This window comes from Periophthalmus magnuspinnatus, chromosome 17 (assembly GCF_009829125.3).
Source record: "Periophthalmus magnuspinnatus isolate fPerMag1 chromosome 17, fPerMag1.2.pri, whole genome shotgun sequence".
Lineage (NCBI taxonomy): Eukaryota > Metazoa > Chordata > Actinopteri > Gobiiformes > Gobiidae > Periophthalmus > Periophthalmus magnuspinnatus.
In genome coordinates, this window is record NC_047142.1 from 25,290,808 (window position 1) to 25,315,813 (window position 25,006).

Here is a 25,006-nt window from a genome sequence, read left to right on the forward strand (position 1 = left end):
TCATCAACAATGGAGCCTGTTGTTGATAGTTTAAGATAATCAAATTGTATAAAATATGTACAATATTTGCACATATATCTTTTGAATGGGGGAAAGTCCTCAAGATGTCACCTATAACGGTAAACTGAATCCAGGCCTGAGTAGACACCATTTGTAGAGAGTGATTGTTGACTCTCTAGTGGCTTTAATCTTGTCCTCTTCACGTGTCGTTGAGCTGTAGAGTGCAGCTACAGGACTAACAGAGCTGGAGCATTAGGAGCAGAGCCATGTGACTGCGGTGGCACGGATTGGTTTAGTGCAGATGTGACATCACCAGGCCCCCCCCCTACAGTGTCTCTTTGCCTCTCTCGCCCATCTTCCTCTCTCTCTAACGCACTGTTTTTTTTTCTCTTTCCTTTCCTCAGCATCCCCCTCTCAGAGATGGCGTGTGTCGATGCTGCTCAGGCTTCTGGGGCCTAGCCTTTTGCACAGGGGACACCTTCCCCCGAAATAGTGGACCTTTCTGCGCCTGACGGTGGAGCCTACTCCCACTGTCCATTTCCTCTGTGCGGATAATTGGGTGTCCAGTCCTTTGGGGAAAGGAAGGACTTAATATCATGGAGCATTAGCTATGCCCTGTCGAGGCACCTTCTGACTGGCCGGATTTCTGATTTAGCAGCTTGCACACCAGGCTTGGGGCAACATAGGATGAAAATTTGCAGTCATGATGCAAGGTAAATCTTTGCACCCCTCCGTATCATTTTATTACATGTTATTTATGTGTGTCCTCTTCCTGTCCTCCTCTGGCTGTCCTGCTGGGCTATTAGCAGTGATGTGATCCGTTGTGCTATCTAGACCTCTGGAGCTATACTGATATTTGCCTGATTCATGTAACAACACATGTGAGCACAAAGTCACAGATTAGTGTAAACCATAGAGTAAACAGGTAATGTAAAGCTGGTTGAGATGTGCTGCCTTTAGTAAGATATACAACTTCTTTGATTAATCCTACTACTTTCATCCCATTGGCCTGTAGGGTATTTGTCATACACCATGCCAACATACACCATGCAAAAGTATCAAGTTAAAGTAACTCATTTGTACACTGTGTTATAAATCATAGCATGCTGGACCTTAAACATCCATTAAGGTAATGGAAGTGCCAGCTATAATTAGCCAGAGGTCTACTGTCGGGCAGCTGTGATAGTTTACCTCAAGAAACAGAGCGATTCTATAATGAACACATGTTTATAATAAAGTATCTGACTCATATGCATAGTTTGATGGTTGTGTATGGAATATCTATGTTCAATAAAATGAAGGTTGACATACACTTCAGGTGTCCTTGGGCAAGACACTTTGCCCACCCTGCCCCCAGTGTATGAAACTGCGTTGAATGAATGGTGAATGCTTGTGAGTTTGAATGGATGAATGGTTCCATATTGTGAAACACTATGAGTGTCCATAGAAGTAGGACATGTCTGTAGATGCTATGATTTATGCCTGGTTAAATAAAATCCAGCCAGTCTCTGCTTGGCCATATGTTTTATTATTTAATTTAAATACTATACATGAGTTCATTGTTTTTGATGTACAATACATTTTAGTAGATTCAAATGATTTGTTATAAAATAACAAAACATATGTTTCACTGGGAAACATGTAATGGATTTAAGTGGTAAAATGGGTAGTTTTAAGTGTTGATCCTGCATATGTACTTATCTGTACAGCCACTGTTTATTATTTATCATTGCGTAATTCTCTGTGTTCATTATTGAAGATGTTGCCTTGCCAGAATTGATTTAGTTTTATTTTTAACTCTGCTAGCATGATACACATGGGTTTGAGAGCATGATCTCTGCCATTAAGCAGCTTCTAATGTAACACAGGCCTTGGTGTGTCACTGACGCTCACGAGTGAAGCGCACACATGTAGTACTCTTTACTCCAATCAGGATTAGTGCAGCAACTCTCTGCTTTGTTTACTTTTGAGAGACACTAATCTTGAACACAGATTTTCTGTATAGTTTACTTCATTGTCTATGTTGTTTTTATGAGTTTGTAATGTGGTAGCAATTATTTGGTTTTAATTGTTTGGCTTGCCAAGTTCAGTTTGATAGTCCAAAATATACACACAGCTAAAGATTACATTACTTGGATAAACTTGTCTCAGATTTGTGGGTTAGAACTGCGTGCTGCCAGGCGTCACTGCTGCAGGGAGTTTGGCATTCAGTTTGGCAGACTCGAGTGGGTCTCTCACGCTAATGAAATTGGCCACTGATCAATTCTTGCTAGCGATTGCTTTCTCTTCCATACAATGAGAGTCAGGGCGTCATATCAAAAGCTACTGTGCTGCATTAAGGAGCTGTATGCTGATGGCAAAATGTTTGGGCCGCAAATGAACATCAACATCACTAAACTTTCTTTTTTTCTCTGTGTATTCTTTTTACTTTACTTTTTTTGTACTAGGATTGAAAAAACGCACCAGGAAAGCCCTGGGTCTGCGAAAAAAAGACAGGGATTCAGACACTACGTAAGTTTTGTTGATCTTTGCAAAAATATGTGCTGAACTTACATTTGATAATACAATGTGTTTATTAGGTTTATTAGCATAAATTAATAGTCTATTGTATACATTTATTTTTATCAACAGAAGCTCACCTGACAAAGAAGGAGGTGGAACTGGGAAGAAAGGAAGTGTAAGTCCAAATTACTTTTTTTTTTCTTGTTGGATTTAGTTGTTAAGTCGTTTTATGACACTATTTCTTACATTAATGTATAGAAAAAAGCGAATGGAGCGCCCAATGGGTTTTATGGGGAAATCGACTGGGATAGATATGTAAGTAATTCTGGGTCTAAAATTACATTTTGGAACAGCAAATTTGTAGAGTCAGCATTAGTGAAGAGGCCACTGAGCATCTGATCCAGTGATAAAGATTTCCTTAGATCTGTTTAACTCTTTGTCTCCCTGTAGGCTTCTCCTGATGTTGATGAGGAGGGTTTCAGCCTTCGACCCGGTGATGATGGGGACTATATCCTTTTAGCAAACAAATTTATATTGTAACGGCACCTCATTCTGTACTGTAATATGTTAAAGGTAGCTCATGTTTATTGTCTAAATGAGTCTCTCAGTTTGTCCTTGACTAAGAGTTCACCCGCCTCCAAGGGGAAGCACTTTTTCTCCTCCAGTGACTCAGAGGACGACGAGGACAGCAAGAGAAAGTTCAAAATCAGGATCAAGCCGCTAGTTTCAGACAGCGCCAAGTGTTTGCCTCCCTCTATGGACGAGCTCAAAGCCTCGGTGGGGGGCCTGGCTCTCTCTCCATCTCTGGTGAGCACTGACAAGGACACTGTGTGGTTGTTCAGATCACACCAAAACTGTTACTGCTGTCACATGAATACCTCTTTTCAGTCTGACTTGTTTCCTGTGTTTTTTTGTTGCCACCTTGTAGAGACGGAGTCCGGTAAGCATATAGAATTAGCAGGAAAGATTGCATGGCATGGGGCTCCTTTGTTTGATATGTTATATTTCAGTGCTTCTCAAACTGTGGTACAGGTACATGTGACAAAATCCTCTTTTTGTGGATATTCAAAGGGGTTTTGTCTTTCAAGTTAGTTAGTTCAGGTTTGGTGTGTGTAGTTTTGGTATTGACATGAGTTAATCCTTGACTAGTATCAGTTTAGACCTGGTTTAGTCTTCATTTAAGCGGGGTTTGAGTTTCTTTTCCTTTATTTCTATATTGCACATCAGAAGAACTGGTTAATAAAACATTTTGCCTTGGTAAATTGGTAAAATAAAGATCATAACACAATATAATGATCAAGTATTGTCTGCGGTGATACCTGGATCAAAGAGTTTGAGAAACACTGCTGTATGCCATTTTAAGTCCTTTTCTAACACCACCATCTATTGTGTTTGTGCAGAATATAACAACCTCCAACCTTTTTGAGTTTCCTTTGTTGAGCAAATCTTTACTTCTTGCAAAGTTTACTTGTGATTTATACTAAAACTGTAGGTATGGTGCTCTAAGTGGTGTTATGGACAATATCAGATCCCCAGCACTTTGCAATGAAAGTAAAGAGGCTCTTGTGCATTTTTGTTTGTGTCCATTTGACTGATATGTCACTCACTCTCTGACCCAGGTCTGTTCTCTCTTCCTTTTTGCTGGTCTCAGAGACGTAGCCCGGTAAGTTCCCCAAACAATTATTTTGACCATGGCCTCAAAAACAACTCTATCAGTAAGCATTTGGCAGGACTGGTCATATTGCCTGTTATTGTGCATTATTCAACATTAAAAATATAAAGAGAAATAACATTATTACAGTGGTTGAAAGCATATGGTACATATTTAGTTTTAGTTACTCATTAATTTACTATTTCTAAACATGCACTTTATTTTATACTTGAATTAAATATTTGTTTGTGTTTTTCAGGGACAGATGAAAAGAAATCTATCCTGTATGTGTTTGTTAGATTTTTTTTCCCACATTTATTAGACTAGAGCAAAAAAGTGATTTTTTTTTTCTTTTCCTTTTTTAGGTGAGGAGATTGCAAGACCCAGAAGATCCACACCCACTGCTGCTCCTGAGATCCCCATGTTTGTATTAATCTGACAAGCTATGTCTGTGTTTTAAGAGCTAAAGCATGTTTATTATTTTTATATTTTTTCAATTTTTACAGCGACAGGCTATCACAAAATGTCCCTACCTTTTTTGGACTTCCTCCAGAGATCAAATATGCCCGATATGATGGTCTGTCTGATCATATAGTAATACATAAGCAATATTTACTGTTTGATAGTAATTAGTATCTTCATGTGTAACAGTGGTTCCTACAGATGCATGGGGAGAATGTAGACCACATTCTGAATCAGTTTTGAGCAGGAGCTTTCCAACAGGAGGTGAGAAAGACTAGTCTATCTGATATAATTAAGTGTTTATCTTCTATATTGCTATTTATTAAAAATATTGTTTTTCTTCACCATAGCTCCCCCTCCTCTTCCTCCTAAAAACATTCCTTCTAGATGTCAGTATGGATATCCGTCTGAATGTGTTGGTAGGATCATCCATCAGCTTCTTTTCAAGTTTGAGAGCTCATTTTTACAAGAGACCTTAACCCGATGTATTTTTTTCAGCTGATTTACCAAATGGAAGAGCAGCTCGTAGTTCTGCACCCATCTACCTGAATGTTCTATCCCCTGCATCCCACCGTGGCTCCCCTGCTCCTGATTTGGACGATGTATTTGGACCTGTTGACAACTCACACACCAGGGAGGACACTATGTCTCCCAGATGGGTCACCTTCCCTGAGGACAGACCTCCACCTCCAGATGAACCCGCTCCCCCTCCCCCTCCAGACTCGCCTGCCCCAGGAACACCTCTGTCCAGCCCATCCACGCCATGTCTATCTCCCGGACCACCACCAAACGAACCGCCGCCATCGCCCCCACCATTCTCACCAGGATCGCCCTTTACCCCCCTGGACTCACCCCCCTCCATCATGCTTGGGCCGCCGCCTCCCATTGAACCCGCACCACCTCTACCCCCTGACTTCTCGCCCTGTCATTTACCACCTATCTGCCTTGATGAGGAGGCCCTGGATGAGGAGGTACTTCAGTTTGCAGAGTACAGTTCTTCACCTGCGCCCACCAGTCCTGTACCCCCCCTCCCGGTGGAATGGAGGCACCGCACAGCAGTGACCTCTCCATTGGTCACAAGTGGCAAAGGCACTCCTGATGGGTCATACTTGAGAGATGATTTCCCTGACATTGTGGGTTCACCCCGAGAACTGACTCCCATTTTTAGGAGTACCCCACCTCCCCTTCCCCCCACCACCTACAGGTCCATAATGTCTTCCCCTGGGCCTCATTCTGGGAGCAGTGAGTACCACACTTTATCTCTGGCATGTCTACACTGTTTTGAGCAGAATATGCTTTAAATGTATGTGGCAATTATGTATGTGGTAATTATTCACCTTATTCTGACCTGGCCACTTTTACATCTGACTGTTACTGACCTGCACTTCCCATGCAATCTCATTTTGTAATCAGATTCCAGTAATTTTAATTGAGAACTAGGGAAAAGTCTCAAAGCTAAAATATTACATAAAATAGGTTAATTTGCCAAGTCAATCAACAATGTACCCTTTCTTGTGGCGACTGCAGCCATATCAACAATCACACAACCAGAATAATAATGGTAGCGCTCAGGGGCAAGGTGAATATACCTGTAACTATTTGGCATCATCACCGAAATTATAAACAAATGTCCTGTTTCCTGAGATTTGTAGGAAAAAAGAGTAGATGTTTTTCTTTCTTTTGTCAACATTCAGTTACATTAAACTAAAGCAAAAGACTGTTTGTTCCACTAAGGTCCCTCATCTCCAGCTCGCTCAGTCACACCTCAGTCTCGAGGCAGTCCTGTCCCACCACCTCCTCCTCCTCGGCCGTCCTCTCGTCCTAAGCTGCCTCCAGGGAAACCCTTTTCAGATATTGTATGTGATTAAAGCTGTGAACTGTTCTGTATTGTGTGTTAAATGAACCGCATCATCGGGGTGTGTTATTTCAGAGCCGGTCCTACAGTCCTCCTGTCTCCAGCAGCCCTCCTCCTTTCGCCCCTCTGGCCAGAGCAGAGAGTTCTTCCTCCATCTCCTCCATTACTTCACACAGTGCAGCATCCACCCCAACCCTAGGGATACACACAGGTATATATAGATTTTTGTAGTTTGTGTTCAGACAGCTGTCATCATCTTTTGGCTTTACCTGTTTTGTACCTTTACCATTGACACACCGTCACCACTCCTTCCTGTCCATTCATGTTCTTTTCTCCTCATGTCTCCTGCTTAGAGGCATCTCAGCCTCTGGTGTGGTTTGACCATGGCAGGTTCTATTTAGCTTTTGAAGGTGAGCTGAGTCAGATACTGCGCTTCTGTATGGCTGCTGGTGCATGACTTGGGAGTAGTTGCTTTCCACCCCCTCAGTGCTTGAAGTAGTTAAGTTTAGAAAACCTCTAATTAGAAAATGTGCGAGGTATAGATGCAGTGCTTTTAGTCAGACATGGTGTATATGTATTACATACATGTTTAAATGTTTATACTTGTGTGTGTACCTTAGGCTGCTCAAGAGGACCCAGTCCACTGACCATGGGGCCACAGGACACTCTACCAGTGGCAGCTGCCTTCACAGAAACAATCAATGCCTACTTCAAAGGCGCTGACCCCAGCAAGTAAGGCTGCTGTATAAAACACCTTAATAGAAAATAATAACTTCTTGTTATGTTCATTTTAGTATTTTATTCATATTGGTTGTTAATGTCTTGTGTCTGTTAGATGTGTTGTGAAGATCACGGGGGAGATGGTTCTCTCATTCCCTGCGGGTATAACCCGTCATTTTGCAAGTCATCCAACTCAGCCCACCCTCACCTTTAACATTATCAACTATAATCGATTAGAGCAAGTCCTACCTAACCCACAACTGTTGTGCTGGTAAGAAAATAATAAATACTTAATTAATAATAACAAAAGTGACTTTAGATTTGCCATTAAGATTAATGATGCTTTATCCTTTAGTGAATCCTTAACACAGAGCACAAACATTAAGGAGTTCTCGGTCAATATGCCAAACTTGATGAGCCATCTTAAGAAGATTGCTGAGCAGAAACCGCAGGCGACATACTACAATGTGGATATGATCAAATACCAAGTATGTCTATGGAAAGGTTTCATGTCCTAATTTGTAAAAAAAATAAATACAAATATTGTAACTGTAAAAGATGGCTTGCCCTCTCCCGGTGGGTGGTGAGTCCTTGCCTCAAGTGGAGGAGTTCAAGTATCTCAGGGTCTTGTTCATGAGTGAGGGAGGGATGGAGTGTGAGATGAACAAACAAATTGGTGCAGTGTCCACGGTCGCTGTATCATACTGTTGTGGTAAAGAAGCAGCTGAGTCGAAAGGCAAAGCTCTCGATTTACTGGTCAATCTACATCCCTACCTTCACCTACGGTCATGAGCTTTGGGTAATGACCGAAAGGACAAGATTGTGGATACAAGCGGCCGAAATGAGTTTCCTCCGTGGGGTGGCTGGGCGCTCCCTTAGAGATAGGAGCTCCGTCACACTGGAGGATCTCGGAGTAGAGCCGCTGCTCCTCCACACTGAGAAGACCCAACTGAGGTGACTTGGGCAGCTGTTCAGGATTTCCCCTGGACGCCTCCCTAGGGAGGTGTTCCGGGCATGTCCCACTGGAAGGAGGCCCCAGAGAAGTCTGGGAGTCCCTGCTTAGACTGCTGCCCCTGCGACTTGACCCCAGATAAGAGGAAGAAAATGAATGGATGGACTGTAACTTTTCTCCATGCTCATCAGGTGTCAGCCGAGGGCATCCAGTCGACTCCCCTAAACTTGGCTGTGAGCTGGAGAGGTGATGCCAACTCCACCGACCTCAGAATAGACTACAAATACAACACTGGGGCTATGGCTGCCCCTGCTCCATTACACAACATAATTTTTGTGGTCCCAGTGGATGGAGGCATTGCCAAACTCCAGACCATGATCCCACCTGCCACATGGTGAGTGCTCCTTATCTGTAAGCCTAGATGAGATCGTCTGTATATGCTTAAAAATGTATAAAATGATTTTCTTTTCAGGACGCCAGAGCCACAGACTATACAGTGGAAGATCCCTAGTCTTTCACATAGATCTGAAAATGGAGGTAGCCATATTGCAGTTAAAAGTATTTTATATAGTAAACTGTAAATCTGTACAATTTTGTATAAAATAAGTGATTCTGTACTTTTGTAGGAGTGGGGGCTTTGTTGGGACGTTTTCAGATGACAGAGGGTCCGTGTAAGCCCTCACAGCTCTCTGTTCAGTTCAGCTCTGAGGGTAACACTCTTTCTGGGTGTGACATCCAGCTGGTGGGGACTGGATACCGGTTATCACTGGTCAAAAAGAGATTTGCAGCAGGTTAGCTTGGAAACCGCTTACATTTTTGTGCTAATACAACACTGATAGCTGTAAATATTGTGCTGCCATTGTTGAAGTACTGACTACCACTATTATCATGTAGGAAAAAAAACAACTCCAGATTGAAATGTTCCAAAGTTGTTCAATTAACTCTAAAAAAAAAAAAAATCTGCCCTAGTCTCATACTGTCATTTAATTTGTGTATGTGAAGGACAATGTACAATTATTCAAAGTATAATGAAAGCATAATGATAGAGGTGCCCGTTCCATCTTGTAGCTTTGCACCTTATTTCCATCTGCAGTCAGAGAGGAAGTGCCACTGTGCTCTATGTACTATCGTACAGATAGCGCTCATACATTACACCTTTTGCACACTATCACGTGCATAACACTTAGCAGCTATCTATCACATGTCATAAACTCAGTAAGAGTTTCTTGCTTATTGATTATGCTTCTTGTTTTATGTCTTTGCAGGAAAATATTTGGCAGATAAATAACAGATCATGCGTGGAACACTGGCTTTTGACTGTGAACACTTGGACTTGGTATCTCAACTCATTTTAATCTACATCTTTAGCAGCTGTTTAACGTGCTGTTTTAACACAATAACACAAAAATACTTCAATAGACTGGCTACTGCTGAGATTATGCAAGTAAAAACAGATGATTAGTTTTATGCACTTGGAACACTTGGAGTCAAATGTAAGTACATCCACCTATTTTTTAGGTCTTGTGGATTTGTGGATTCATGCAGTGATCCAGCCTTATTCCTCAGTTTGTTTTGTCTAACCTGTTGTCTTTGCACTGTAAAAAAAGAAAACAATGTGAATACTTAATAGATTATAATAAAGTATGAAACAATCTTAAACAAGGTGGAAACTGATAGAAAATATTAGAAATTTGTAGCATAAGGTTAATTTGCTGTTGTTTATTTACACTGCCATCTATAGCCAGATGTTTTGGCTTTTTGTTCCAGCAGTTGTGCTCCCCTTAAATGTGAAGGGAATCATAAAGATGCTGCCGTAGCCTATACTAAGGCGGTGTTTTTATCCATAGTGTGAAATTACCAGTATGGGATTGTGCAATGATGAGTGATGATGACTGTTTGTGTTTTGTTACTATAATATGACAGAAGTGCTTAAAGTTGGACTGTTGTATTTATCTGAAATGGCCTTAAATGTTTGCTGTGCCATAAAGGTGTGGTGGGATGGAGCTTTAAGATAATTGTGAAAGAAAGACAGCTGACAAATTTTAGAGTTGCCTTTGACACTTCTGACTGCAAGATGGTTGAGAGGCATACAGAAAAAAATACTATTCATACAAATGTATTTTCTTCTTTTTCCACCATGTTCAGTAATCTTGTTTTCTGATAGCAATATAAAACCTTGTAAAAAGTGTATATAAAAATGTCCTTTGGACATATGGGTCTATTTTGTTGTTGTTTTCTATTGCTGTCAGGTCTTTATTTAACTCTGCACCATATTTTGTTGGGAATGTTTTTTTGTCTAAAACTGTGTGGCCATTCATTGACTCCCAAACAGTGCTGCATGAAATTTGCAAATACACAATGCAATTTCCCCCCAAAAATAAATGTCTACTATCAAATAATGCTACTTTTGTTATGAGACTGTTTTTATCTTGTCCTTAACTTTCACCCATGTTTTGGCATTAATGTGACATTCAAACAGAGATTGAAAATGTGTTTAATTCAGATTAAAAGCAATAGCACCTCATGTTTTACAGTTGGTGGTGTCAGTCTCACAATTGGACTCAAACATATGTGGCATTATCCTAATAATAGGCAACAATTGATGTGTAGCTTAGGTTGGGAATATTTGCCTAACGTGGATTATTATTTTTTGCAGCTATGATGTAAAATGGCATATTTTCAACTGAAAGATTTAAATTGAGATTTTTCAACCAAGCACATATATGATTTTTATTTGCCTTATTGGTAAAGGTGTTAACTTTTTTTTTTTTTTTTTAAATAACTTTATTTTATGTAAAGTGAACACATAATATGCAATCATTTCATGTAAATTTCCCATCCAAAGATTTGAAGTATAGTTATATATTTAAAAAGTCATTGTAATGTAATACCTGTTTCCCTTGATAATAAAGAGATATAAAATGTTGCCTCTTGCCTTCTTAGTGCCAATGCCAATGTAGTTATTATTTAAAATGATGTATTATTATAAACTATTATGAATTATTTTTAGCCTCTCGCACGAGTTTTGGGTTTATTTTGATCATAATTTAAGACTTCAGATGCACGTAACCCACGTAAAGCGTGAACCCGCCCTGGGACAGTTACCATGACGACATAACCCTCAGCCTTGACAACATTTCGTCGCTAACCAACAAAATAAAAGGTACATTATTTTACTAACGCTAATCGTTTCCTAGACAATAGTACACTACGATAATACGATAATTGTTAAGAAACGTGTAGCCAGATTTCGCTTTATAAGAAAAGAAAAAAAAAAAAACACACAAAAAACTCAAGATAGTGTAATGTAAGCTAACAGTTAAAGTCTGTTTGGTTTTGATTTACTGCTAGCTTTCCTGTATCATCTGCTTGTAGTTTATAGTTGATGTTTTTTTGTTTTTTTTAAGTTTAATTTCATATATTGATTATGTTGCTAATTATAGCTTGTCATGTCGGACCTGCTCAAAGACAGAGCTCTGAAGAAAGAGAAAAAGATGGGAAAAGATGGCAGACCAAAGGAGTAAGTAAAGCTAAGCTACTGGCCAAAGTAATGGACACGTGTCTGCACGCTGTTGCCACATGCACACACATTTATTTTCAATAATGGCAGATTCCTGATTTGTATTAAATTAATATTTCTTGTTGATGATTTTCTGATAACCCATCCATAGCTCCATAAGCACTGTCTCAAATGTGGAGGACCCCTTACACCACGATGACACACGACTGCCTACTGAAAACACTTATCAACTAGGTCAGCTGTATTTAAAATGTTTGTCATTGTTTAACCTATTATTATCTGTTAAGCATATTAAGGCACAACAATATCTGTGTTTTCTGTTTATATTGTAGGACCTTATAAACGTCACTCAGTACCTGTTATCACGGAAATACTAAAGGATGTACTCACTTGTTATCTCCAGCATGAAACATATGAAGCTGAGTGGTCTCGACAAATGACAAAAACATTATGTGATGTATGTAAAATATGCAAATGGTACAGATGTGCTATAATTAAGTTTACCTGTAACTGTATGTAGTCTAATTGCTGTCTAATGTTCTCACAGGTGATCAGGGCGCGTGTGAAGGAGCTAATGATCCCGAGATATAAGACTGTTGTTATAGTTAATATAGGACAATTAAGTGGACAGGGCATGCAGATCAGCAGCCGCTGCCTCTGGGATGCAACCAATGACACTTTTGCCACCTATTCATTCAAAAACAGCTCCTTGTTTGGATTAGCAATTGTGTATGTTGTATATTTTGAGTAAGTGGGACTGTGTGTTATTACTAGAGCATGTTTTATGTTATGCAAAATGTACAAAGAACTCAGAAACTACAAGTGATTTTATGTTTTTACTAACTAAAGATATAAAATTACATTTAACAAACAAATTTGTGATCCTTAAAGCTAACTGGGATGTGCTCCCTCAGCAGAGTAAAGTTAGGTCACTCTTTTGACATCCTACATCGCAGCACTCTGTTGCTAAGGCCTGGTGGTGGTCCCTCCATTGGCGATTCATAGGCCTCAAAACTTCTGTGCTTAAAGGATTTGCTGCTGTGGTCTCTGCAATGAGATGGTGGTTTAATTTGTAACAGTTTTGGTCTTAAGGTCTTAAGGGTTAAAGGTGCGCTATGTAACGTTTATATTACAGAGATGTTAATGCTTTGCCTGGAATCTTCCACTCTATATCACTTGTATATGACCAGGCCAAGTTACAGGTCTGAACTGTTGAGAAGTGAGCCTGCAGAATTGTATAGGTGATAGACAACTTTAATGCCATTCTGTGGAATATATTAGGCAAAGCAATAACATCAAGGAATCAAGCAGGTGGTGGACCCCTAACCAAAAAAGTTACACAGTACACCTTTAAATTCAATATTATGAGCAGAAGTACAATGACAGAAATAATATGTTACCTCCAAGCAGAGCACCCTCCTCTGTCATCAGTCTCTTCCACCTGGAGCCTCCACATGTGTAAACCAGCGCCCGCACAAACGCTCGCCCGCACAACCGCAGAGTATTGGCATTATTTTGGCTCTCAATCTGTGCCACACATAGTATGCACAGCAGAACCACTACAACTGCACGTCTCATTGAAATTCAAAAGGCTATCTTTAAATCTTGAGATGAATGTGTTGTTTATTGAACTGCTTGGCCCAACCGTTTCTTTTATAGACCTGCAAAGGATGTCTTTCGGGTAAGACAACCGGAAATACAATGTTATCTTGGGTAATTGTCATTTGCCTTCAGAAATGGATATTATTCTGCCCATTTGGCACATGTGTGGGAACTAGAAAAGCCATTGATGCACCCAAATGACCCAAGAAAATCCTACTTCTCAGTGTTGAGCATATGTTTTTTTATTGTCAGGGATAAGAAAAGTGTTTGCTTAAGGATTACTGTAAATGTGCTTTCCACAGCAAGTGGTCCTCTGCATAGCAACATAGTGCACTGTGGCCACTATCACTCAAATAAATCAGTGATTAACTGCTCATGTGGGTGTTTCCAAATACGCATTTCCAGCACCTTTCTAAATACACTCTCTCAGATGCTGTAATGGCAAAAAATTATTGTAACAATATGATGGAATAATGTGAATAAACAACAAACCCTGGTCTAATGTGTAACACCATGTTTGGAAAAACATTTTTTTTTACATGTTTTTATCCGTCTAATTATTGCTATTGTTATTTATTCTTTTATTTATGTATTTATTTACTTATTTATTTATTTATTTAGTAATAGCTTACTTTTCGTTTAAAGTACTTGCGTTGTAGAAGGGGGGCGGGACTGAACATCCGGGTCTTTGGCTGACCCCTTACGTGAACCCGTCGGATTGCAAACATGGCGGAGGTAAGAAAGTGAAATAAATAATTGCAAAAATACATTTATAAGACAGTATATTTTTTATCTGCATAGTTGCAATGCTTTTAACTGTAACTGTAACAAATCTAGTCGTATATGCGCTATTTTCAATGCTATAAAATGTAATATTTTGAAACAACTCTGTTTATTAAACTTCGGGGTTGGCTAATCTAGCTCCGCTAGCCTATGCTTCTGCGGCATTAACGATGTTTCCCCTCGGTTGCTTAAACAACTGGAAAGCCTCGATACAAATCTCTTTATTTGTGTGTTATGTGTTCCTCTAAACAAAGGGGTGTGGTTATTGCATTTATTTTGATAGCGCATATTGTTATTACATGCATGTCCAAAATGAGCTAACGTTGCTCTAGGAGCGAGGTCTTCAAACTTGTTATCTTAGGTTACTTAGTTGGACATAAAACTTTGTTAATGCTCACGCAAGGGTTTAACTCATATAATCGGTAAAGGCACTCTTAAAAGAGGACCAGAGTTTGTTGCAGGATGATCCCAGAGTCTTTGCTTCGTTTTTAGTATATGCTTTAGTCCATGCTTTAGGTCAGGCGCGCTTTTTCTTAACTCGAGACGACATCATGTGTCTGCAGTTCACTATTGTTTACATTCATATAACTCCATTTCTGTTCAATATCTGTAGTGCTATAACTAAGAATTTGTAATGCAGCTTTTTGTGTTTCAGTCCTCCTTTGGCAATTTGAGTCCAGGTAAATTATTATTCTATAATGTTGTTATTGTACATTGACTTTTTATCAGAGAAATTGTAGATTTTTAGAGATTTTATTGCTGTATTGTGGAATTAATTTTAGCATGTGATTTTTTTCAATATTTAGAATATAATGCTTATAACATGGTAGCATTATATATTGCAGGCATGTCCAAACTATGGCCCAGGGGCCAAATGCGGCCTTCGGACCAATTTTCCTTGGCCCTCTGGCTCCAGGTGAATTGGCCCATATTACTGTGAGCAGTACTTTGTACTGCATATTTTTGAAATCTACCTCATTAAAGTAAATATGTAGTGTGTCCTCTTTAAGATCAAAGCATGAAAAAAGTGGCTCATTGTAACCTGTTTGAATTATTCACTGTTTTGACCGCAGGTTTATGGCCCTTGATCGGCCCTCACCCGGGTCTGTATTTTGATATGTGGCCCTTAATGAAAAAAGTTTGGACATGCCTGATATATTGTAATGGATGCATGGTTTCCAAATAGCTGTTTTATCTCTTTCATTTATGAAATAAATTACAGGAGGTTCAGCAGGTTCTGATGACCATGATTTCGACCCATCAGCAGACATGCTTGTGCATGACTTTGATGACGAGAGAACCCTGGAGGAAGAGGAGATGATGGAGGCAACTGATGAAGCTAATGCTAATGAGATAGATGACCTTGCACGGGTAAAGTACAAAAAATGCATCCATTACATGCTACCTCATATTTATTAGACATATCTCTAACAGACCGATATATTTTTAATGCTACATATTTATATTCTGTAGATGTTTGCATTGCGAGCTGGGTAGTTCTTGGCCTAATTTCCAGAATTGGATTCTCAAATTTGATTGTAATGATTCTTCATTCAACAATAGTCCTGCAGTTTAGTGAGCTACTGCCCTGTTCTCATTTGTTAGGAACAAGTGGTACTGGCAATGAATAATATGTTTTTATTACTGTTTACATAGTGTTACACATTTATTAACAATGGCCAATCCTGAAAACTAAAATCCACTGTATGAAGGGGGAGCTCCCCGACCCAAACCTTTATAAACCAGATGTAATGTAATGCTAAATAAGTGCACATTTGTTTTCTATCAGAATACTTGATCACATTATTCTACTGATATAACAAGCTACTTTTATTACACAGGAGGGAGAGATGCCAATTCATGAGTTATTAAGCATGTATGGTTATGGAGGCGGTTCACCAGCAGAGGATGATGAAGAGGAGGATGAAGAACCTGACGAAGAGGAGGAGGATGATGAAGAGGATGAGGAAGAGGACATGGACAACGATGAGAGCAGCAGGAGCACTGGAGAGCTCAAACGAACCGGGGTATGGGCAGAAATAATATGTAAAATAAATCAGAAGAGAGGGACACAGTATATTTTCTACAAGTTTAAAATAGATGCCGTGTAGCTTTCGCATTTCAAGTATGGTGGTGAAAACATATAGGGGATTTTTACTCAAAAATTCAATTAAATCAAAGTTACAAGCTCGCAAAATATAGAGCGGATGTAAATATTCTTATACTATGATGCAACTGCAATATTAAGCGAGGATTTCTACATTACGTGCCAGACACATTCAAACACATACCTCCTGGCAGAGTGTGGATCCTGTGTTGATTTGTCTCAAGTCATCTCAGTACAGTGGGCTCCTTTTCAGGGTCCCCTGTATTATGGTGTCACTCGCCAGCTTGACTCACTGTGACACCTGCCTACTCTTGTAAGCAAGGATGACAGAATTAAAGAACCGCATCTCCTTACTTACTTGAACCCAGAGCCAGTCTTGTGAGCAGCACCTTGACTCTCTGGTGACAGTGGCAAAATCGAAGACCATGTCCTTTGCCATGATGGCGAGGCATGCAGTCAGCCAACCTCTACCCATGTTCAGCATGATACATGGGGTTGTCATGGTACAGTTAAACCAAAAGGTCCAACATCTTCTGCTCCCTCATACAACTGACAAACAAAAGGTAAAGCTCTCACATCATCATCCAAGTCCTAATTGGAGGCAGCCATTGGAGTTGTCAAATTGATTTAACCTGAACGAGTTTCCATCGCTATCAAATCACAAGAAGTTACCATCCCCTTTTAGATCCTCACGGGACAGGACAGCAACACCCACTGCATTATGACAACAAAATCGAAGTAATTTCTATGTCTATGAAGATACTACAAAACGTGGAAAAGAGGACAAAACCTTCCCACTGAAACGTGTGATTCATCATGTAACTGCATGTCCTCGGTTTGTAAGGGAACAGCGTCCTTCACTGAATAAGACCAGCCCTGGGTCCTCATCAGTTAGTGTATGGTATGCCATGTAGCCATCTCATGGGCTGAAGCCAAGTGTCACCTTGGAGTTGAGGTATCACACATAAACATCGTGCTTACAGACACACTGACCAATCATGCAGACATATCCACTGTGATGGTGCAGATCGGCTCCAATGACGTTAAACTACAACAGTCTGACGTGTTGGGAAGTAACTTCAAATGGCCTATAGACACGGTGCTAAAGTCTGGAAAACAATGTGTAATATATGGTCCAATTCCATCTCCTAGTTTCGTTTACATGAAATTTAGTTGGATCCGCCAACTGCACGTTTGGCTTAAGGGTTATTGCAGTGCTCTAGGAGTTCCTTTTGTGGATAGTCATTGTGGAATCTGGAAGAGGAATAATCTATTTGCCCGTGATGGTATTCATTTCAACAGGGACGGAAAAAAACTGTTGAGTGACACTATTTAACTAACACTGGAGTCTGCCCCCAAAAGGCCTTTTGGGTGACTTCTTACGCATAGAATAAACAGCGTCTTATGTGACTCTTTCACAAAATCTGCGCCCACCGGCTTAGATTTCACAGAGAATATCACATGAACACAAAAGAAATTATTGGAGGTCGTGTAACTTGGTTGATATTAATATCACTAACAAACCTAATCCTCAGGCATCAGATCAATCCCGATCAAACACAAATAAGCCCTAGTGTCCCTTAAGAGTCGGGCCTATTTGATATACAAAACTTCAAGACTGGGAAGGGACTGGGAATTATACATATTAATGTACATAGTATCACATCTAAATTAGATTACATTAAAGTCCGGGCAACTCAAACAGATCCAGATATATTTGTATTTTCTGAAACCTGACTAACAAGTGATAAGGAAATTGACTGCAATTTAAAGAAGGTGGTTTTACCATTTATTTTAAAGATCATTTGTCTGTGGACCTTCTGTTCTTCTCAAAGTCTAAATGATTTGAATATGTGTCTTTGCACACACTTATTGTGCACCTTCAGTACCCAAAATGCTCTTAATAATCTGTTCATGATGCTTTCTAAACTGTAAAATTACGAGATCCTAATAATGGGCAATATAAATTTTAACTGGCTGAGGAAAGAGCCAGAAACTTTAAAAGACTTATGCAATGACCTGAATTTTGCATACCACACAATTTCTATTCCAACTAGACCTGACTAGTGAAGTTTAAATAAAGGCACACTCATTGATATAATCTTGACAAAACAACCCCATAATTAAAAGGGAAATGGTGTTTTCCCACTGGATTTTGGTAACCACTGTCCAATTGGGTGTATACGAAATACAAAAGTTAAAAAGACAAGGTCAGAAGGTGGAAAGATTATATAAACATTTCAATGAGCAAGCCTTCATTCACTGTATTACAGTGATAATAACGGGTTAACATCAGCATTCCCTGACCCTGATATGGGCTTAAATATTTTTTATTCGTACATTTAATGAAATTGCAGACTGACATGCACCTAAAAGAAAAAAAATAGAATGAAAAGCTATAACAATCCTTGTTTCAACAAGGAGAAAAAATTTAAGTTTAATTAGAGAAAGAAATGCTGCCTGAAAAACTGCACACACACAACTAGGTCAGGTTTTAGAAAAGTTAGTTGCAAATCAAGTTACAGTTTATTAAAATAAATGTTTAATTTTGAAGTCTTAAAAATCAGGTTTCAGAAAAGGGCATAGTACTGTCACTGCAACCACAAAAGTTTTCATTTTCACAGCCCTTGATGACAAACAAGATTGTGTAGCTCTGTTTATTGATTTAACTAAAGCTTTTGATTCATCATATCATAAAATCCTCTTGAAGCACCTGAAGCATATTGGATTTGACTTTAAGTAAAGGAGTGATCCAAGGCTCAATTTTGGACGTACTATTTTTGACTATATTTATTAATTCTATTGGTTGTAATTTAAGAGAAAGCCTCATACATTTATATGCAGATGATGCTGTTTTGTATGCAAGACCTCCCTCTGCTGATCAGGTCATTTTAAAACTGCAGCAAGATTTTAATAAAATACGAAATTCCCCAAAAAATCTTAAGTTATCATTGAATGTAAATAAAACTATTTTTTTTTCTAAAAACATGTGATGTGCAAGCTACAAAAAATTATTCAGGGAACCTTCCTCAGTGTACTAAATTAAAGAAATATATATTCAGACGTCAGCCTCTACTTTGAAATTTTTAGATACACTCTTTTGCGCAGCCCTTCGTTTCATAACAGGTAATGAATTTAAAACCCATCATTGTACACTCAAAATACTTGAGTCTTAGTACATTTTAGCATTTCTCATGCTTTGCAAAAATGCCATCTGACTTTTGTTTTCAGGGCACTGATGAAATTATAATCAGTCGTTTTTCATTTTAAATCAGATTACATTAAAGTAGTATTAGATTACTTATTAGATTACATTAAAGTAATATTGTCAATATTGACCACCTCTTTAATACTACTAGTTGTTGCATAACTTTATTTTCCAATACCAGCTGAGGTTTAATTGAACTGTAGGTGTAGATGCATTGTCCTTTAATGGTTTCCTGTATCTGTGTAGGGTGAGGGCATGAAAAGCTCCTCTGGTGAAGAGGTGCAGACTCCCCCCGAGGGTCGCACACGTCCCGTCAGATCACTTGGCACAGCAGAACTTATTCGTCCTCAGAAATTGAAGTACTTTGATAGTACGTATTGTAAATTTGTTATTCAGTGCATACATTTTATTCTTACACCAGTGATTTACAACAGACTGTATTTGTTTTATATTATTTGTTGTTTTAGATAATAATGATATTGAAGAGGAATCTGACGAAGATGAGGACTATGTTCCGTCTGAAGATTGGAAAAAGGTTTGAGGTCCAACTTTATACTACACGTACTGTGTATTGCCTAAATTAGCACAACTATATTCACTTTCTTTTCAAACAGGAAATTATGGTAGGTTCCATGTATCAAGCAGAAACTCCTGTTGGGCTGTGCAAATATAAAGAGAATGAGAAAGGTAAGAGCAGCTATTATGTATAGTTTGCTGAACTCAATGCATTATCATCACAATATGGTCAAATTTTCTTTGTCTTTTTTGATTGTCTTTTCCTAGTTTATGAAAATGATGACCAGCTTCTGTGGAACCCAGAGTGTCTGCCTGAAGACAAAGTGGTTGATTTTTTGGCCGAGGCGTCCAAGCGGACAGGAGAGGAAAAAGGAGTAGATGCCATTCCAGAGGGAGCTCATATCAAAGACAATGAACAAGTAAGAGCATCGAATGAATGTTTGTGTCATTTCTAGTAGATTCCTTTGCAAACCAATGTTTAATTTTCTTTAGGCTTTATATGAACTGGTGAAGTGTGACTTTGATACAGAGGAAGCTTTAAGGAGGCTGAGGTTTAATGTCAAAGCTGCTAGAGGTAAGTACTCAATAAGCTCTTTAAAATTTTAATGTACACTATTCAAAGTAAAATGATAACTTTTCCTATTCTCGTGAACAGAGGAACTCTCAGTTTGGACGGAGGAAGAATGTCGAAATTTTGAACAGGGACTGAAAACATATGGGAAAGATTTTCATTTAATACAGGCCAACAAGGTAACTTGTGCCAATATTTCATTTTCTTCTGCAATTTCTTGCTTTGTGATTACTGGATGCTGGGGGGGGGGAACTTACAGTTTTTTACTGATAATAGGTTAAAGTCTATGAATGGTTAATTTTGAATTAAATCTTTCAGGTGAGAACTAGGTCTGTAGGAGATTGTGTGGCCTTTTATTACATGTGGAAGAAGTCTGAGCGTTATGATTTCTTTGCACAGCAAACCAGACTTGGAAAAAGGAAATACAACCTTCACCCAGGTGTCACGTAAGTTTACCTCCATAGTAGTATTAACATAATATTTAGTTGAAGATTAACTTCACCATGATTAGTAATTCAGCACTGCGTTTTGGGCTACTTGTGAAGTGAAGGTGTATGTGTTTCCAGAGATTACATGGACAGATTGTTGGATGAAACAGAGAGTGCCACGTCCAGTCGAGCAGCGTCCCCTCCACCTGCCACATCTGGCAGCAGCACCAGTCACTCTGAGAAAGAAGATGGTAGCGGTCACAATGGTTGGTCCATACAAAGTCTCAACAGATGCCTTTGAATTTTGCAAATCCTAATCTGTTCTCATCACATTCACAGGTGTTACAAACCACAATTCAAGCCACTCTGTGGATGGTGCCCAATTATCTGCAACACATCAAGTGAAGCCTGAACCTCCCCAGCCCAACGGTCCTTGTTACTCAATTTTGGAGACACGACCTCACATTTTAGAAAACTCCAATGGCTGCAGCCAGACTAATGCACCCATCCATGACCGAAATGGGTCTATGGAACCCCCTGTAGAGCACTCTACAGCAGATCCAGCTCTGGAGCTAGAGAGACCAACCAAAAGATGTCGAACTGAAGCAGAGCATTTGCCTTGTCATGAAATGGAGTCAAATACCCAGGAGAACTAAATTGTGCTCAATGTAACACCATTGACATGGATTTATTGCCTCAGTGATCTTAGGAGGGCAATTTCAAACTGAAGCAGAAGAACTTTATTTAAAAAGGTCATTGACTCTTTCGACCAAGGCCCTCCGACCTCTTCATGTATTGGCTGCCTGAGAAGCTCATCCCAAAGCACCACACTGCGAACGCATTCTGCACATCTTCCATCTTTCTCCATTTTGAACTCTTGACTAGAACCTCTGTCTTCTATTTGTACACTTAAAAACTCCCAATATTTTTTATACTTAAGAGATATTTATATTTTTTAACATAAAATAAAATGTATGATGGTTCGCTGCCTAAGCCATTTAAGCATTTGAATAAACAGGATCTGTTGAAAATGAACTTCAATATGTGCTTAACTTATCAAAAAGCAAGCAAGGCAAAGACTATCGCCAGCTAGCAGTCGCACTTTGATAGATTGTTCCTCATGGAGTGCAAGTGAAACCCAGCAGAACCTTTCCACTCCTTGACATGTAATGAACTGTACAATACCTGATCTCATTAATAAACCAGCAGGTTTGTTTGTGTAAAGACTGACATCAGTGATGTCCTGTATTATTAACTCATGATGTTGAAGATTGCTGTATTTTTGAATTTTCATAGTCGGTGCTTGACAGTTGTTTTTACTAGACAGAAAGTCTGTTTTTTATTGTAAACATTGCATAAATTTCTTAACTAAAGCAGTTGGTACATTTTATAACCATTTGCTTGTCTGTATTGTCTGGTTGCTTTTGTATGCCATGCTTTTTTGATCTGTTGTGGAGATGGATGCATCATCCGAAAATGACTTTCCATCTGCAGCGCTTTGGCCGTATGACTTCCGATTATGACTTTTAAGAGAACATGTTCTGCTCCTTTGTGAAGCTAGTGTCTTCAGTAAATGGGTTCTTGAAAGTAGACTTTTACATATCTTTTTCACAGATTTAATTTATTCTTTGGTAAAGTAGCCGCCTAATGTGAGTTATTTGTTTGCACCACAAACATTCAGACTCGTGATTAGTTTTCCTCAAAAATTTACCATGTAGTTGCTTTGAAAATGTTTATTTTTCTGTAAATGACATAAATAAATGTATGTGTATTCCAAGAATGACCACCAGTTGTATTGTTGCCTGTTTAACAAATGCAGTAAATTCATCAATACCAGAAGTAATATTTGTAAACAGTACTTTTTATTATATTTTTTTATTTGTAAAAATACAATAAAATGAGACACCACTTAAATTTAAAAAAAAAAAGTCTTTTTGACATGCTTATGGATATACGTGGCTAAAACTCAAAAATCTGTAATCTATAAAAAGGTTATGATGATTAGTGCTGCTTAATCCTCTTCAAAATAGGCCTTCACTCTTGTCATGCATTTTCTGTAAACTCCAACAGTTTCAGTAGGTCAAATAAACTGAACCAATTGCTCGTACCTGTTGCACTTACTTATTTTGTCTTGTGTAAAAGTGAGGTATGAATACACCAGGCTGCCAGCAATACTACGGGAGATGATAATGGTTTGGCTGAGAATAAAAGGACTGAGTGATATATAAGACTGAATTGATAACAGCAGGTTTACCTGATATTGAGACCAAGAAAGTTAGTCCAGGTGAAAATGTAATCTCCTCCAAATACCATCCCAATGTATGTCACCAGGATATTCTATTGATTTTGATTAGGAAGCTTGTCAGAACATGAATACCATAATTAAAATGATGAAAATGAAGTAAAATTACTTGCCTTGATGCAGCCTATTATACTTGTGGTAAGTGCTGAATTGTACTGTGTGCACAGCAAGATGGAGTACATCAAAATAAAGCTGAATGTGAAAATCAGAAAAGAGTCAAGCTAAAATATTTGAAAAAATCCATCTGAGGGAAAAAATAGATTTTACCCCATGACACATGAAAGCACAAACTGCAAGACGAACATCACATCTGTCCATCCACCAAACTCCAGGCCCTGTGTGTCACAAAACAATAAATCTGAAAAATCTCAACAAATCTCAAACATTTCTTTTTTACTGAGTCCTGACCATTTGCAAATCACCAACGTAGTACGAGTATGCCACAGTGGGAAAAATCATAATCAAAGCATTGTAGTAGAGAAGTCCATATTTACCAAGTTCCTGTAAAAAAAACATAACAATATCAATGTCACGTATTTCATGTTATTATCATTAATGCCACTCACCCTGGACTCAAGTTTCTGTTTTGTATAAGCTCCATTGGCTGCTGTCATAACATTGTTCAGCATTACAAAAATATATCCCTCTATATCAAAGGCTAAATCAGAGCTGCAATAAAACAAATAAAAACAAATAGCATAGGCCCGCAGGCTTTAGATTTAGGGTTTAGGTCACAGCTTACCTGGCAGCAACAAAGGCTCCAAAGATCATGGTAAACACTGTCATTTTTATGGAAGTAGAAAAAGATTTTCTGTGAAGAAAACAACACGGATTTAGTCCTGAGTTGTACTCCTTATGAGTACAACAAAATACTAGGCCTGACTTACTTGAGTAGGACACCTTCAAATACCATTGTCAGTAAAATACTAAATCTCCTCAGAACAGTGAACATGGGTAAACTGGGGAAAGAAAAAACAGGTTAAAGCAGGTTGCCGTTTGTAAATCACAAAATATAACAAAATCTAACTTGAGCTTTTGTGTTCCAAAGAGTCCCGAGATTTGATTGCCAACATAAAGCAAAGGCAAAGGAAACATCTGTAACAATAATGAACAAATAGTTATTTAATAATGGTAATTACATAATTATTAACCATGAAAGTAACTAGGTCCACAGTATAAACTCACCTTTCTTGGTATACTTAAACTTATACCTGGAAATGAGATCACACCAAACATCTTCCCAAGCCTCAAAACTAAGATTGTAGCAAACATCTGCGGTATAAACAAAACAAACTGCGTGTAGAGATGCAGTCACACGTTTATAATAATGCATGCTGTATCATGCATCAGGTTTTTGTGTTTTTTGGTGAGTGACTGTTTTAAAGTTACCTGGCCGATTCCAACACATGTTGATGATGGAAAACTGTAGAAAAAAAAATCGTAGCCAATGTTTGTTCTATTTTGTTAAGCGGCAAATTTAACATATGGTTTTAACATAAGACTCTCCATACGGCTGAGATTGGACTGAAGTGAACTTTGACCCTGAAGGCGGTTGTTCGCCTACCTGTAGTTAGTCAGGACGCTTTTGTTGACGACCACAATGAGAAAAGAGCTGAGTCCGTAAAAGACCGCGGACAAGAGTTTGGGGAAAAGCCCAGTATCATTTAATGAGTCTTTTTCAGACTTTCCGTGTGCTTGTTTAGGCACTGTTGACTCGTTACGGTCCTCTCGGTGCCTCTGTCTCTCTGCCATGTTTTTACTGGATCAAGGAAGCGGATGGTGACGCGCATGCGCAGTGGTCACACCTAGCCACATCTGGAGCAGACT

The 25,006-nt window shown here is 38.9% G+C and overlaps 4 protein-coding genes and 1 long non-coding RNA gene across 7 annotated transcripts; 3 read left to right on the forward strand and 2 right to left on the reverse strand.

The window, feature by feature from the left end:
- Positions 1-392: 392 nt before the first annotated feature.
- On the forward strand, positions 393-10,856 carry LOC117385637 (SH3-containing GRB2-like protein 3-interacting protein 1). The gene is made up of 24 exons (XM_055228702.1): positions 393-713; positions 2,448-2,511; positions 2,632-2,677; positions 2,761-2,817; positions 2,953-3,010; positions 3,134-3,309; positions 3,431-3,442; positions 4,154-4,165; positions 4,413-4,437; positions 4,519-4,576; positions 4,660-4,730; positions 4,805-4,879; positions 4,966-5,034; positions 5,114-5,857; positions 6,350-6,471; positions 6,546-6,681; positions 6,824-6,880; positions 7,091-7,202; positions 7,306-7,461; positions 7,546-7,678; positions 8,334-8,536; positions 8,615-8,679; positions 8,769-8,933; positions 9,408-10,856. Exons 1-24 carry the CDS (start codon positions 704-706, stop codon positions 9,428-9,430), a joined length of 2,649 nt encoding a protein of 882 aa, XP_055084677.1. The 5' UTR covers positions 393-703; the 3' UTR covers positions 9,431-10,856.
- Positions 10,857-11,241: 385 nt separating this feature from the next.
- On the forward strand, positions 11,242-12,597 carry LOC117385688 (dynein light chain Tctex-type 5-B-like). Its single transcript, XM_033982998.2, has 5 exons — positions 11,242-11,305; positions 11,586-11,662; positions 11,814-11,896; positions 11,995-12,119; positions 12,210-12,597. The coding sequence occupies exons 2-5, from the start codon at positions 11,592-11,594 to the stop codon at positions 12,411-12,413; spliced, it is 483 nt and encodes a 160-aa protein (XP_033838889.1). The 5' UTR covers positions 11,242-11,305; positions 11,586-11,591; the 3' UTR covers positions 12,414-12,597.
- On the reverse strand, positions 12,486-13,428 carry LOC129457043 (uncharacterized). Its single transcript, XR_008649054.1, has 2 exons — positions 13,063-13,428; positions 12,486-12,709 (listed from the first exon to the last, which is right to left on the reverse strand). It is a non-coding gene; the product is annotated as an uncharacterized LOC129457043 (long non-coding RNA).
- A 491-nt stretch (positions 13,429-13,919) lies between these two features.
- Positions 13,920-22,657, forward strand: mier1b (mesoderm induction early response 1b, transcriptional regulator). 2 transcript variants are annotated; one of them, XM_033982594.2, is made up of 13 exons: positions 13,920-13,999; positions 14,703-14,727; positions 15,270-15,418; positions 15,889-16,074; positions 19,609-19,732; positions 19,830-19,897; positions 19,977-20,049; positions 20,146-20,297; positions 20,371-20,452; positions 20,534-20,628; positions 20,768-20,895; positions 21,016-21,143; positions 21,217-22,657. In XM_033982594.2, exons 1-13 carry the CDS (start codon positions 13,991-13,993, stop codon positions 21,531-21,533), a joined length of 1,536 nt encoding a protein of 511 aa, XP_033838485.1. In that variant the 5' UTR covers positions 13,920-13,990; the 3' UTR covers positions 21,534-22,657. The 2 variants fall into 2 exon arrangements, with proteins under 2 accessions (XP_033838485.1, XP_033838486.1); XM_033982595.2 differs by having other exon boundaries at positions 20,849-20,895.
- A 60-nt stretch (positions 22,658-22,717) lies between these two features.
- On the reverse strand, positions 22,718-24,938 carry LOC117385120 (UDP-N-acetylglucosamine/UDP-glucose/GDP-mannose transporter-like). Of its 2 annotated transcripts, XM_033982393.2 has the most exons (13): positions 24,744-24,938; positions 24,569-24,602; positions 24,365-24,451; positions 24,207-24,274; positions 24,067-24,138; positions 23,922-23,990; positions 23,746-23,848; positions 23,588-23,680; positions 23,447-23,514; positions 23,293-23,371; positions 23,132-23,214; positions 22,999-23,051; positions 22,718-22,931 (listed from the first exon to the last, which is right to left on the reverse strand). In XM_033982393.2, exons 1-13 carry the CDS (start codon positions 24,929-24,931, stop codon positions 22,921-22,923), a joined length of 1,008 nt encoding a protein of 335 aa, XP_033838284.1. In that variant the 5' UTR covers positions 24,932-24,938; the 3' UTR covers positions 22,718-22,920. The 2 variants fall into 2 exon arrangements, with proteins under 2 accessions (XP_033838284.1, XP_055084676.1); XM_055228701.1 differs by having other exon boundaries at positions 22,820-23,051.
- Positions 24,939-25,006: the final 68 nt, after the last annotated feature.